The 16,038-nt window shown below is 38.8% G+C and overlaps 1 protein-coding gene across 3 annotated transcripts in view; it reads left to right on the forward strand.

Annotated features, from left to right (window-relative positions):
• The first annotated feature begins 367 nt into the window (after nt 1-367).
• The window catches only part of FAM204A (family with sequence similarity 204 member A), a 32,637-nt gene continuing 16,966 nt past the window's right edge, over nt 368-16,038 (forward strand). Inside the window, exons 1-5 of one of the 3 annotated variants that reach the window (XM_079137507.1) lie at nt 368-800; nt 6,470-6,711; nt 7,207-7,294; nt 7,446-7,476; nt 7,647-7,746. In XM_079137507.1, coding sequence (XP_078993633.1) covers nt 740-800; nt 6,470-6,711; nt 7,207-7,294; nt 7,446-7,476; nt 7,647-7,746 — 522 coding nt within the window. In that variant the 5' untranslated portion in view covers nt 368-739. The other 2 variants (XM_079137508.1, XM_079137509.1) reach the window with 2 other exon arrangements.

Genomic DNA, 16,038 nt, shown 5'->3' on the forward strand with positions numbered 1-16,038 from the left:
TTTTTCCTTTTAACTGGCTGAAGGCTCTATGTGTATTTTATTCTACAGTCGTCACACACTAGGAACTGGGAAGGTATTCTTAACACTACCACAGAACACGATTTCGAAAAGCAGAAGCGTTTCTACAACAGCCCTGCTCCCCCGGCACTCACGTTGCCCCTCTCATTTCGACAGTGCCTTTTGCTCGTTCGCTTTCCCTCCTTTTCTGTGCTCCCCTGACCCTCTTCAGGGCCTAATAGTGCTCCGCACAAAAAGGACTTGGCCAACTTCTGGCCGCGAGGGCGCCGCTCGGGCCCCAGCAGCGCCAGATGGGACGGTTTTCCGCTGGCCAGAGTGGCGGGGAGCCGGGCACCGCGCCCACTAATCAAGACGTGCAGAAGGAGGGGAGGAAAGGAGGAAGGAAAGGAGAGAGGGAAGGGGCGAGGACGGATGAAGGAAAAGGTTCCCAGAAAGCAGGGAGCATCTGGGGCCATTCTGTCTCCAGGAGCGAACTTGGTTCAAGGTCGAAGTCGGCTCTTTCCTCACCCAGAGGCATCAGCGTAAGGCAAGCAATGGAGGAAGAACAAAGCCTTAAAGAACATTCGAAAGAAAGAAAAACGGTGAGAAAAAGGAGGGGGCGGGGAAGAGGACGCCAACTGCCTCTTCCAGGCCCAGCGCGGAGGGAAGCCAAGCGCGGCTGTTGCCATGGCGACCTCGGGGCCAGAACGGCCGCGGCCCATTGGCTGAGACGCCGGAGCCAATGAGAAGGCGCGATGTTGGCGGGGTCTTAAGATGGACGCCGGGCAGCCGCTTCCTGACCGGTGAGTAGGGCTCATCGCGGGGCTGCTTCCCGACTGGCTCCGGCGCTGCGGCGGAGGGTCCGAGGGGGCCGCGGGAGGGCAGCGGAGGAGCCAGGCTGCGCGGCCTCACGGTTCCGTAGCCGGGGCGCCGGGAACAGGCCCGCGGGAGCCCCGGCGCGGCCGTCGCGGCGCCTTCCGCCGCCTGTGAGAAGCAGAGGGTTTCTCGGTCGCAGCCCGGCCAAAGTGAGAAGGGGCGCGGGGCTTCCGGAGCGGGCAGGCTCCCGTTTACCTTGCGGTACCCCGAGAACAGCGCCAGGTCGTGCGAACACCGAGGGTGGACCTGAGCGCCGGAGCCCGCGGCGGTCGGTCCCGTGCCCGGAGGGGGTTCTGCCGCCTGGGGACCCGGCCGAGGCTCGCCGCCCGGGAGCCGGCGGAGCTGGGCGCCGTGCAGCCGGCCGAGCCGCCGCCTGCAGTCTCCGGCACCGTAAGTATTCTCGCCGCGGCGTCGACTTAAAATGAGCCTCGAAATGTGACTGGTCCGCTGAGAATCTTCCCATGCGAGGTCAAAGGTCTGGGGAAGTGTCTTCCAGGCCCCGACTGAACACACACCCTCGTTCATTAACGCACGCACACTTGCAAAACCCTGTTAATAGTTTTTCCGGATAAGCGGATTGTCGACTTAAATCTGAACTCAGGCCTGTGATGCAGTTGCACTTTATGTAACTTTTTGAGAAAAGGGAACACATTTCAGAAAAGTATATAGGACATTTACGTTGTTACCTGCACGCAAATATTTTAATTAGGCAATTAATTCCAAAACACAGTAACTGATTGTGTAGTTACTTAACAAAGTCTTTCAGATTAATGGATGAATGATGGTTCATGGCCATTGCACAAGTATGATTAAATTTAGACATGATTTAGATTTCTGATTATTTCCAGTTGGATACAAAATAGTATAAAAGCTTTATTTGATGAGAATGGAATTTAAATTCTGGAATATTGGAGACAGGAAACATTCATTGAACTGTTCAGGTTATGTCTTTGGGTTTTGATTTTAAGCAGCTGCCTGGTTTTCCAGGAAATATTAATTTGAATATTATTAATTTTTATGATGATTTTAATAATTCATTTGAATTCACATCTGAGTGTGACTTTCATGTATTGTGGTTTAGTATAACATCTTACATAGTTTTTTGTATATAAAAATCACAGAAAAAAATTCTTCTAACCAAATTTGGACAAGGTAGAATTCATTCTTCATACCTACTCTCAAATCTTTTCCTCTAAGAATATATTACCCCACTCAACTCTGAACTTTCTGTCTGAAAGTTCATAATTTAAAGCCATAGGGTTGATCAATTTGTAAAATAAGTGGATCACAATGCATTAGGGAAGTGAGTTTCCTCATCTATAAAAAGGATCTGGATAGTAGTTCCTAGTGGAACAGTTGTGCAGATTTATAATAAACCAGCACCAGCCACATTGCTTGTATGCCTCTTGGTGTTTTGTTTTCTGTTTTAACTGGGGTTTCCTTTCTTAGCAACCTGAGGTGCAGTCTCTCTGAAAGCTGGTAATCTTGGCTGGGTGGCCAGTTGGAGGATAGAAACCATATCATCTGGGTTTTAATCAGGATTGGATATGACTGGTTGAGAATGAGTATTATACCAAGAAGAAGTGAGTGTGGTGGGCTCTGGGCATTTGTGGCACTTATAATATTAAGATCATAGGGAAACATTTTAGAGCTGCCAGACATCTCAGAGATCATCGGATCAAACCTTCATTTTAAAACTTGAGGATGGAGACCCAGACAAATATAGTGACCTGCTCAGGCCTCGAAATAATTATCTGACTTTTAGACAGTGTTTTTGCCCCCATAACCAGGAGTTCTCAATCTTTGCACAGTCTGGAACCCCTTCTTATTATGTTTTGATATCTCTTTGGGTTTTCTATTTGGAAAGATTATGTATATAGAACTATTCTCATTCATTGTTTTTCTGATAAGATTCAGGTCAGTAGCTATCAATCAGCTTTTCTGGTGACCATGGACTCACTGAGTTTTAAGTTTCTTTACCTCAAGGTGGATTACATTGTCTCAGTGGGAGGGGAAATAAAGTCTTGGGTTTTTTAAAATATTGAAAATGACTTAGTGACCCCTGTTACCATCATGATAAAACTTGGTAAAGACCATAGATTAGGAACCACTAAACTCTGCCTATTCTTGATACATTGTTTTCTGCCCAGGTGTACTAAATAATATCTGTGGTTGGTTCTCAGGGGCAAAAGAAAACTCAGCTACTCAAACTAGAACAGTACAGAAATATTATCAATTCATAGTAAATTGTGTCAGCCCAAGAGTAAGATGTATTTGGCATGGTACACATAGAATGTTTTATAGGTTAATTGTGGATGGCATAAATCTTAACTTCAGAGGTGTGAAATGTTGAAGAAGATGATATTCAAACTCATTTGAGAAAAAAGGAGATTCTGAATCTTTTACAGTTACCTTGGGACTAAAATGATTAAATTAAAAATTATATGGGTTTTAGGCTAAAAACTAAAAGCTTATGAATGAATGTGTTGGCTATTACATGGACCTGGCTATAATGTACATGAAAAAAATTAAATGTCTAGTCCTCTATCTCTTGAGAATGGCTGAGTAAATTTTCTCAGTTAAAGTGAAATTTGGAATTGTGTGCTTTAAAATAAATATACTTTGAAAGGCATGGGTAAGAGACACTGCAGTGAACAAGGGAATAATAGGAGGCCAGTTAGAAAATGCACCCCTGACGTGTGTGCTCTGAATAGGAAGACGGTGTTTTCAAACATGAGCTGCGGTAGAAGTCACTGAGCAGCCACTTCATACTGGCTGGTTCATAGTTGAGCTGCTTCTCACACAGGCAGCTCCATTTTACAGGCCTCAGTGAGGGGCAGCAGTTTTGTTTGTCAGTGGCTCCCTGAGTCTCCCTCATACTTCCTTTTTTTTTTTTTTTTTTTTTTAAAGTCACAGGAAAATGGTGTGTGACTTTAAAGAGTTTAAAGAACTCTGTTAAAAAACATACCTTGTTTGAATTTTTCCTTATTTTATGGATTTGGAGGTAGATTGCATTTTTGAGAGTTTTTAAAATTTTCTCTAGATACACTCTGATCATGTCAGGTAAGTATAAGTGAAGACAGTTCTTAGTGGCATATCAAAGGGACCTAGAGGTCATTTCGAGAAAATCCAAAAAGCAATAAAAAAATGGATAAGTGTTTGAAGTCTGTTGAGGAAAAGCCTGCCCTCCTAGGGCAACTTGAAGCTACTCTCCAGTGGTGCCCAGAGCATGGACTGCTTCCCTGAGGAGATGCTACCACAGTGGTTCCCTGGGAGACCTTGCCACTATTCCTTGGGGGGGGCACATACCATTTAAGGTCCAAGCTGAGTGACACTTGGCTGCTGATCAATAGAAACTTGCCGTCTGTATAGACATGTTGCTCTATGGGTTTAGGAATCCTGGCTTGTTTTACATACTACGTTTTCAAGGTCTTGAGTACCTGGCACAAGATGAGCATGTAAAAGATGCTGTGGACTAGAAGAGAAATGATGCTTTCTAACATAGGCTGCACTTACGCTAAGAAATCTAAATCTGAAATTTGTGATTGTTCTTAGATGGTCTATTTTATACCAGGGGCAAAGTCTGCTGGAGCTTATTATTACTCTCCTCCCCTTTCTCCTCAGAACAGTAGAAATATTTTTATTAATGATATAATAGCCATTTTCCAATTTTGCCATATTTTCACGATATCCTTTGTGTAACTGAAGTAGCTCAAGAGTACTCAGTTGCAGCCTTTAACATCCACAGGCCAGGTTAAGAGATACAGGTTTTATGGACCTGCTTTAAAAAAAAGAAAGGAATGCACATTCTGAATAGAAAAGTTAGTTCAGTGCTTCGGAGGGACCTGTGCAAATGAGGAGACTTGAAACTTGAGCTCTGTGGTCTTCCAGTTTTTCTCTTGTTTTGTTGCTTCATTCAAAAAAACAAATGCCAAAATTTTTTAATAAAAACTTTATGTCACACTGTGGAAGTCAGGGAAATAAAAAATTTGCATTAGTTGCTAAGTGAATGCACCACAAATATTAGAAACTTCAAAACTATAGTTTACTCTGAATCCTGCCACTTACAGAAATGATAAAAATGCAACACATAGCCTCAGAGATAATAATATCAAAAGGGACTTAATAAGGGCTGGGGATATAGCTCATTTGGTAGAGTGTTTTCCTAGCATGCACAAGACCCTGGGTTCAATCCCAGTACCACCTCCAAAAAAAAAGGGAACTATTGAGCCCCTAGAACTTCCCAAATACTGTGTTGAGTGGCTTATCTCATTTAATCCTCAGAATAACCTTATCAGCAGTATAATTATCCCTGTTACAGATAAAGAAACTGATTGTCAGAGATGGTAAATGATTTCCTTATACCACTTGTGGGTGGTGAAGTTGGTATTCCAGTTGGAGCACTTAAGACAGCAGAGTCCTTCCTCTTAAAAAGTGAGGATATTTCAGAAAACCAGCAACTGATGAGGCTGGACTAAACCCACAAAAAAATAGGATCTGATTCTTTGGACCCAAGAAGAGGTCCTTAAAAGAAAATTATTGAGATTAATGCCAAATCTCCTGATGTCTTTTTTTCAGAGTATAGTTGATTATCTTGCTAGGTTAGTCACAATTGACTGAAAACTCAGCAAAGCAGATTTCTGTCCTTCTGTTTTATTTCTTTTGATATGTAATAAATTATAAACAGTATAACCAGTTTTTCTATTTTAGACTTATTTTGAATGAATTGGTTTTGTCTCAGTACGTATTTATAAAAATAGTGTCATAGAAACCAATGATGAAAATGTACTCAATTATCATAATTTTAGCAAATGATTACAACTCTGATTTTTTTAGAAATGTTTATTAAACTTAATGATTCTACCAATGGCCTATGTTCTCTCTACCAGTGATTCTACCAATTTAGTAGACAATTAATGCTAATTATCCTGAACTTTAATTTTAGTTTTCCAAATATAGTATTGTTACTCAAAAAAGCTGTATGCTTTGTTAAGCTGTTAGAATTATATTTCATTTAGTGTCAGTTTAGCAAATGGTATAAAATAGAAAACTAGGGTATTCTTTTTACTATTATACCTTCTTCACACTGCTTAGTCAATTTAAAATTACCCTTTAAGTAATTCTTTCCCTGCTCTTTAACAGTTAAGTCCCCTAAAAGTTTTCTACATTCAGACATGGGTGAAACTTCCATCTTCATTTTACTCTACTTGGCATAGCTTGGAATATAATACTTGAATTCTTAAATTTCCTATAGAATATATCATTAGACGTTTCACATTCTTGAGCAATTCTTTCCTGAATTTTATTTTTCAGGATAAAATTATCCATATATTAGCAAATCGAGGTCTTATTTCCTTTAGATGTATGTTGTAACAAACTAGTTTAAACTACTTTTAAATGTTTCTTTAACTTACTGAAGTGAAGGTTTTAGCTATTTTAATGTGGAGGATGCATCACATTTTATATTTAAACAAGTTTAGACAGACTGTTCTGTAACCATTGATAGACTTCCCAGGCTTCAGGGACATCTTTTAAAATGATTTTGAAATTGTTTCCATGGCTACTTTGTATGTCTACATTCATTTTTTTCTTCTAGAAGAAAAGATGTGGAGTGGACTGCTGCCTCCTGGCCTGAATGAAAGTGATGTTGAATCAAATTCTGAAGATGAAGCCACACTGGAGAAGTCTGAACTTGACTTACAGGAAGATAAGGAGGATGGGGCTAATAGAGACACAGAAATCTCAAGTTTCCCAGCAGATGGACCAAAAACAGAAACAGAGGCCAATGCAGATGCATATGAAGAATGCCCTTCTGGAATTCCTTTAAATTTGTGGAATGTAGGTTTTTTCCTAACATGCTCACATGAAAACCTGTGTGTGCATGTGCGTGCTTAGTTTCTCTGCCTGGTCAGTGTGTGTGTTCTTATGATGAGTGGATAGGGATGGTGGGCTTTGAATGCTTTCACTGTCCTTTGAGTCATCAGCCACTTAGATGCTTTTCATTTTTACTTTGTTTTTCATAAAAAGTGGAAGGAATTAACTGTTTTGTCTGATGTGTGGTATATGATGAGTTTCTAACTTCATTTTATCTATCTATGAGTTATTGTTTCAGTCTCAACTATAACAGCTTTTATCAAAACAGATGAACTTCAAAACTCAGGTTCTATCTTCAGGGAATAGTGTATCTCAAGAACTCCATTTTCAACCTTATAAATTCCAGAATCTAAATATTTTTATTACTTAACACTTTCGGTTTTTAAATGCATGTTTTTCTTCAGAATATCTTTGTTTCTCAGTGTTTTTTTTTTTCTCCTTATTTTTACTTTCACATAGAAATTTCAAGAATTGCATAAAAAACATTCTGAACAGAAAACCTCAGCTTCACGATTCAGAGGAAAAAAGAGAAAACGCTCCAGAAAAGGTTTTTCTGTTTTACTTTTTGTTTTACATTCACATTGTCTATAGTGCTAGTGTTAAATTGTGACTAATTGGGTTAAATAATTTTTTGAAAATATGATTTTAAAATAATAAGCCAAATATTTAAATATTGATGCTTTGTGAATTCTTTTCAGATAAATTGAAGAATGAAAAAGAATCTTATAGGTAGGTAGAATTTAAAATAGTTGTCTATTCTAGGCAGTATTTGTAGAACTTGTCCAATAGCTCAACTGTTAATCTCTGATCTTGATGAAACATAAAAACTAGTAATTGTAGTAACCAATTAAAAATAGTAAAAATAAAAATGAATAAAATAATTTTTTGTCTTTTTGCAGTGAACAGCCTTTAAATGAAACCCAATGGAAGGAGCTTACTCAGTACTTTGGAGCCAATGATAGATTTGAACCGCCTGTTAAAAAGAAAAGGGTTGACAAGGTAAGATCTTTTAGTATCTTATGTTAACTAGTAGAATATATTTTTGATTAGCCTTGCCTAAGGTACTTGTCCATTAGTTCATCCAAAAGTGAATATGCTTATTGGGTACCAAAAAGATATAGAGAGACATTTTTTTTTTTAAGTGTTAAGAAGGAAAAGAACAGATTATCGCAACAAAAATTAAAATAGGGCTTTACTTTGGCTTGAGAGGTGAGGAAAAGCTTTTCTTAGAAGATGCCATTTCAGTGAGACCTGAATATGAAATGACCAAAGAATGATCATTCAGAGGCAACAATGTAGGTAAAGTTATGGGGAAGGGTCATCAAGCACCTTTAAGTAACTGTAAGAAAGCCAGCCTGGCTGAACTGTCATCTTCATGGAGCACAGTGACCTAAGTTAAGATTGGAAAGACGGATGGACAGGGACTGGAGTAGGACTTCAGAGGACATAGTCATGAAGTGGATTTAACTCACAGTGCAGTTGAGCCTCTTTAAAGGGTTTTACGTCAGAAGAGTGACTTGATATAATTTTAGTTTAAAAAGATTGCCCCAGCTCTTACTGGAGAAATCAATTGTGAGGCAACAAAAGTAAGATGAGAACAGAATAATTAAGAAATTTCTAGGCATGAGATGATGGTGAATTGAACAAGAATGGTGCTGCTGAGGATGGAGAAAAGTGGGTGGATCTGAGGCATAGTGTAGTAGTAGAATTGACAGTATTTGACTCTGCATGGCTTGTAAGGTGCTGAAGAATAGGAGGAAGAGGAAACCAAGGTTTTGCTTTATGCAGTGGTGGGCACAATAATGCCAGTTATGAAGATGAGAAAGTTTGGGAGGGGAAAAGATTTACACTGGAGCCTATTCAGAATTCAGTTTGGGTCATAGGTGTTAACTGGGATACAGGAACAGAGTAAGCACTTAATAAAATGTGATAGGAGGCTTGGAAAAGAGCCTGAGGTTGAGGTACATGTTTTGAGTTTCAGTCTGTAGAACTTGGTAAAGGTTTGAATGGAAGAGTAACTCACATATTCACATAGCAGGGTGTTGGCGGTGCAGAATGATAGGGAGCTGGCTGAAGCCCAGGTGTAATGTCTCCTGTGTATAGTGTAGATCAGTGCCTCTTACATGAGTCATTGCTGTGTAGGCATCTGTGTGCCATTTTTTGATCAGTTGGTATTTCTTGTGACAAATCCTCTGGTTTTAAATCCATCATTGGGCGGTTTTGTCACTGAGGGTACATACATCAAGCAACTGTCACAACAGAATTTTACATGTGAATTTTTTATTTCAACTTTGCAAAGAATTACTTTCCAAAAATAGTCCCTAGAACACTGGGTAAGTGGAACCAAGATTGCTTTCTGCTGCAGCTAATTATTTCTATTGAGCAATCTCCTTTAAGCATGATGCAAACATGCTAAAATTTCTAACAAAGAAAGATAACTGGTAGGGTTGAAAGTAAAACTCAGGTTTCATGACCCATTCTCAGTTCCCTAGGTTCACTCTAGAATGGATGGTGACTGTTTGCCTGTGTCCTTGCCATGCTCCTGACCCTTGAGATTCTGGTGGACTTGGAGAAGGGCTTTGTGAAGGGGGATGTTCTCGATTGTAACAGATCTATTTTAAAATACAAGGGAGGAGAGTGGTACTGAGCACTCTGGTCTAAGTGCCATCTGTGGCAGATTTGGGGAGTCCAGCTGCTGATTGGATTGTTCATTAAGAAATAAATGGTTAAATTGGTTCTACTAGGCATTTGTTTTCGAAGTTTTACTTATGAATACGGTGATTTGCAATTAGAATGCTTGTTATGTTTCCTCACAACTACTGATTAGATTATCTAAATTGTTTTAGTGAGGTTGAAGCCACAAAATGAACTTTTCAGGCATCCTAAAAAATAGAAATTTAGAGAATATTTTTTATAATCTATTTTAGAGATTACATATGAAATTGCTCCATCTTAAGCCTGGCTAGTTATATTAGCTCTTATTCATTGTCTGGAATTTGTAATTTATGTGAAGTTACTTTAGTACAGAATTCTAGAATTCTTTATACAAAAATCTTTTAAATAACTCAGGAACTGGTGTTCTATTTCACATTATGCACTAGCTATGTTCTAGAAGAAAATTAATAAGTCAAATACCATTTTAAAAGTGAGATCTTCTGTTTAAGGGAAATTGCTGTAAATCCTGTTGTAATTACCCATTGATCTATTTTATAAATCTGGGTTTTGTTAATGCAGACATTCCTCTGTGTGGCAGCTGGCTAAGAAAGTTATGACAATTTTCTAAACAAGAAAACTGATGCTGCCCAGGATTTTGCCAGCACTTCATATTCTACAAATAAATGCAAACACAAAAGGGAAGGAAGGATTTAGTGAAGCCAAATTATTTCATGTTCTCTTGGGAGTTCAGTGTAATTGCATGCCAGTAAGTCCATGCTCGTACTTTGATTTGGGATTGTGGTTTTACACGTCGCCCCCTTTGCTGTGGTGCTAAAGTCTCTGCTGTGAATCCAACAGAGTAAATAAACTTTAAAGAATGTCCACATCGGAGGCACCAAGATAAAAGCTATGAGTAAATGTAAGTTCAGCAGATAGTAGCTGCTGCTCATGAATTCTCGTGAGGATCATCAAAACCTGATGCAGCCTGATGCAGCATGGATGAACCAGCATGGATTTTCAGTCTATTATTTTATTTCTCTGGAGCAGAGGCTGATCTGTTATGATATCTCAGAGAGCCTTTTAATTTTGTATTCACTCAACCCTCAGTAATGGTAAAGCAAAACAAATTTCTTAATCTTGTGTCTGTCCCACAGTGTTTAGTTTTTGGAATACTGCCAATCTGAAACTGTTGCTCAGCCTAGAGGTGTATTTATAGCACTCCTATCACCTGCTTGCCGGTCAGTGGAAGGAGGCTTGTATTTTTTAAATTGCAATCTTCCTAATATCCAAAGCTGTTTCAAAATAGTCTTTGTATTAAATACAGCCATAATTGTGTTTCTGGCAGAAGTTCTGAGACTTGCTAATAATTCTGTAATGATAACATAATTATTTTCAATCTGTGGGAATTTCTGTAGAATAACTTCACTCGTCAATTTCATTATAAATGTCTCAAGTGTTCTTTAGTTAAATCAATTTGATTAGTCAGCAGTCATTATTGAAGGAGTTCCGATAGTCTGTGGATACTTTTTGACATGAAAGCCAAAAGTACTTTAATAATTTGTACAGTAATTGTAAAATGTCTGATGGTTTTTAAAAGGTGTTCATGAGCGGAAACTGCTGTTGTATGGTGGAGCTCTTTCAAACTGGTAAAAAAGAAATACCTTTTCCACCCAGGTCTTATGTGCAACTGCAGAGCATAGATCAGATAGAAGCCTTGGCTGCCTTCCCTTGGGCAGGAGGGAGCAGGAAGGCGGAGCTGTGGGGTGTGTTGTGGGGTTACCTGGAAGCTCCCCTGGTATCAGTAACAAAGCGTTCTCTCTTGATCCCTATGTGATCCCTGTGGGGCAGGTAGGCAGGGCCAATATTTTTCTCACAATAGAAATGAAGGAACTGAAACCAGTGTGATTTGCCTACAAAACAAACAGAGCAGGTAAGAAGTGAAATGAGAGTTTAAACCCCAGTCATTTGGTCCTAAATCTAGATTTTTCTTTAACTGCTGAACTTAGTTTTTGCTTTCTTGATTCAACTTTATGTATAATTTTATACATAAAGGCAACAAAATCATAAATATAATTTGTAAATGTGTGCTGTATGTTTATATATAAAGGTTGTTTGCCCCTCTTGTTTATGGAGAAATCAATGGAGAAATCATCTCATTTTCTCCTAGATAGATGAGTCCAGTTATAGTAAAGCAAACTTTAGTAGATAATTAATTTGTTGTTATGCTTCAGAAGCTCAGTGAAGTATCAAAATAAATAGTAGTACAATTTTCATATAAATATATTGTGATACAGTTTGACCTAAAAACCTTTAATCACACAGTAAAAGATATTCTGCAAATACATATTTGGGCAATTGGTCTACAGTTTAAACCTGGTACCCATAAATTTCTTACATGTGTAGCCATATTCTTGACATCTGCAACAAAACTTTACTAATTAGAGGTTAGTTATCGCCTCGTGGGAACCTGTGAGGTACTGCCCTTACGTGAATCTTCCACCTGTGGACAAATTGCCATTCCTCAGTTAATCTGTTTGTGCTGATACATATCTTGACCTGAATTTTCATTCTAGCCATAAGGCAAGTTAGAAGCACACCAGAGGCATCACCACGCTCACCGGTGCTCTGCTTCTCGCCCCTTCTCTGGTGTGGAAGATGTCCTGAACAAGTCAAATAAAGGCTGCTCTTGGGTTCAATTTAAGACTTTTAAAAAAACTTTAATACTGAAATCTTATTTCATGGGACTCTTTACTGACTCAGAATTGAATTCTTGGGTCTCTGGATGTGAGCCCTTGAAGAACTATGACAAGGTCTATAGTCATAGAAAGAGAAGCTTTCTCTTTGCATTGTGATATCTGGATATTTAGATATAGGAGCAACTTACTGTTTTGAATGAGTGATCATTATATTCTGAAAATGTGACTAGATATTTTACATGTAGCTTCTTTGATCCTGACCATAACATTGCAGAGAGTGTGGTTTTATTCTCATTTCAGGTATTCGAAGTACCTGCACCTCACAGAGGTTAGAAACTCACCCAGGATTGTTTAGTTCATAGGTGTAGGAGCTGATTTCTGAGCCCAGATCTCATCTCCCGACCTATGCTCTTTTTAAACTGCTGTGAACTTAGGGTCTTAAGGAGATGGGAATGTTTTATAGAAGAATTTTTTTTTTATTAATATAAGCATTTTGAATGTATTTGGAATGTTACTGTGTTCTTACAGAAACAGAAAGCTTGGGTGTCTACAGAGAACTATAACATTTTTAAGGAGCAATTATATTTTACTTTAGTAAATTACCAGAAAGAAGGGAAGAAGAAAGGAAGAAACAGTTTTACCTAGCAAAAGTTCATGGATATTAAGGAAAACAAAGCAGAACAAAAAACTTGAACTAAAACCAAAGTTGGAAATGCAGTAGAAACCTAGGATTTTATTCTTGGAGAAAGTGTTAGTCATTCAAGCCAGTCCTTTAATTATCTTTGAGGAACTGAGGCTTATAAGTACCTCATCTACTCAGAACTGTGACCACATTTTGCTATTCTGAATGACTGGGTGAATAGAAAACTTTTGATAGTGAAAAGATCGATTTGTAAATTTAACTAATTTTTAAGTGAAAATTATACCTCGAGATTTAGTAGTTGATATGAGTTTCTAAAAAGGGGGAGTGTTTTTGCTTTCTCTCCTTTGTGTCATTAAATTTTAAGCTGAAGCTCCATGGTAAACAAAGGGACATTAACAAGTTGAAAATAACTCAGCAGACTGCTGGTTTATTCTTGGGTGTTAGTCGCAGAAATTGAGTGGATTCCTCTTCCCTCACTTGTCTGTGGTCCTTCTAGGTTCTGGTATAAGGGATGCAACATCTGGTCTTTAATCTCAGGAAGCCTAGATAATTGGAAGGGAACGAGCAAGGCAGGTTAACGAATGGATTCCTGAGCAGGTTGCCGAATTAAAAGATTGGAGCAAGTCTGGGTTGACTGAATGATGGATGGGCTCTGAGTTGAGGTGTCAGACTACCTAGAATTTGTGATGCAAGGACAATTGAATTTGATACTGATGTTTTGTTTCATCTATCTCAGTAGCATTTGAGGAGATAATTAATATTTTGCACAGGAAGGGGAGGCTGTCAACATTTTTTAAATGACTTTATTTCCATTGTAAGTTAAATATTAAATATGAAGTTTTAGATGCAGGTAAACTAAACTCCTGGAGCCCAAGATGGGCATATTTCACATGCCCTCCAGGAATATATATTTTAGTAACTAGATAGATTTTGAGTAAACAAATGTCATAACATGTGTCACCCACCCTTTTTTAATCATGGGGGCATTATCACCTCAATGTTACTGTTGTGGAATTCCCTTGGGGCGATTTCAAAGCAGTGGATATGTAATGAATGTTCCCAGTATGGGTGGGTCCTGCAGTATGGATGGAAAAGTTGGTACTTCACTGTGAATATTCTCTCAATGAGTGAGTGAGTACCTCTTATGTGGGAGGAACTGAATGGATTTGGGGACACAGCACACCAGTGACACAAAGAGTCTGCCCTTACTGAGCATAGAGCCCAAGAGAGGAAGATAGCATGTCAGATCAGTAAGTGCTGAAGGGAGACAGGAGGGTCAGTGACAACAGAGTGATGTGCAGCCTGGTGTGGGGCAGCGGAGAGGGTGGCAGACTGAGAAATTACATAGGGCCATAGATAAGGTAACATTTGATGTAAGCCTGAAAGAATGAGTAAGAATGTTCATAGGGAAGCACATCAGAGGCACGAGAACATTAATAAAATGGTAAATGTGACCACAGATTAGGATGCATAGCATTGCCAAAGATGAGACTGAGAAAAATCTAAGTCATGCAGATAGAACTGTGTTGTCATGAGGTTGATCTTGCATTCTGGCACAAGTTCCTTAGCTTTGCTTGGACCAAAACAATTCATGGATTGGCTCTGCTCCCAGACCACAGCTGGAGTGGCACTGCCCCTGACTCTGAGGTGCGTAGGGTTAAAGTTTCCTAACAAGGACGAGTGCCAAACCGTGAGTCCAGGTGTCCAGAAGACTTCTGCAGAAAAGCTGGAGAATAGACAAAAGTGGGAAGAGGGCATTCGAGCCGTGTGGCCTAGCTAGGGTCAGAGATTATGAAGGGCCATTGATGAGGCGCTCCAGTTGCTGCTGAGATCAAGTGAGAAAGGTTGTTGACCTCCCAGGCCCTTAGGTGGGTTTTTGAGAAGGAATAGGCTTCACTTAATGATGGACATTGGTAATGACCTCACTGGACTGCTTCTCCAGTGTTTTTTTTTTTTGGATGTTAATTTTGTTGTTGATGTTCTAATTAGTTATTCATGACAGTAGAATGCACTTTGATAGTACATCATACATAGATGGAGTATAATTTCTCATTCTTCTGGTTGTACATGATGTGGAATCCCACTGGTCGTACAGTTATATATGTATATAGGGTAATAATGCCTCAGATTACAGTTTTGTTTCTTAAGTATCATTTCAACAAGGCTACACAGGAACAAATTTTCTCTCAGTTGACTGGAATAATAAAGCAATATACTGATGGGAGAGATGTTCTTAGGACTTCTGTTGTTACATAAGGAGGGAGAAATCTGTAAGATAATATTAACTGAATATGTGGTTGTTTAAAGATACACTAGGGAAATCATTGTTAGAATAAGATTTTCTTACAAGAAGCATGTGTTAGACCATTTTTTTTTTTTTAGTAGTTTTATATGATAGTACATTTGACACATCATACATAAATGGAGTATAACTTCTGGTTGTATGTATTGTAGAGTTACACAGGTCATGTAATCATATGTACACATAGGGTACTAATGTTCTATTTGTTCTATCATTTCTGTCCCCATACCCCCTGCCCTTCTTTTACTCCCCTCTGTGTAATCCAGAGTACTTCTTTCTGTTCTTCCATATCCCTCCCTTCCCTTTACCTTATTGTGAATTAGCATCCGCATATCAGAGAAAACATTCTGCCTTTGGTTCTTTGGGATTGGCTTATTTCACATAGCATGATATTCTCCAGTTCCATCAGTTTACTGGCAAATGCCATAATTTCATTCTTCTTTAAGACTGAGTAATATTCCATTGTGTATATATACCACAATTTCTTTATTCATTTATCTGTTGAAAGACACAGGTTGGTTCCATAGCTTAGCTATTTTGCATTGAGCTGTTGTAAACATTGATGTGACTGCATCACTGTAGTATGCTGATTTTAAATCCTTTGGGTATAAACCTAGGAGTGGGATAACTGAGTCAAATGGTGATTTTATTCCAAGTTTTCTGAGGAATCTCCCTACTGCTTTCTAGAGTTGTTGTACCAATTTGAAGTCCTAACAGTAATGTATGAGTGTACCTTTTTCCCCACATCCTTGCCAACTTATATTGTTGCTTGTATTTTTGATAATTGCCATTCAGACTAGGGTGAGATGAAATCTCAGTGTAGTTTTGATTTATATTGAACATTTTTCCATATATTTGTCAATTGATTATATTTCTTCTGTGAAGTGTCTGTTTGGTTCCTTAGCCCATTTATTGATTGGGTTATTTGTTTTTTATCCTAGAGATTAATGCTTTATCTAAGGTGCATGTGGTAAAGATTTTCTCCCATTCTATAG

This window comes from Sciurus vulgaris (genome assembly GCF_902686455.1).
Source record: "Sciurus vulgaris genome assembly, chromosome: 4".
Taxonomy (NCBI): Eukaryota; Metazoa; Chordata; class Mammalia; order Rodentia; family Sciuridae; genus Sciurus; species Sciurus vulgaris.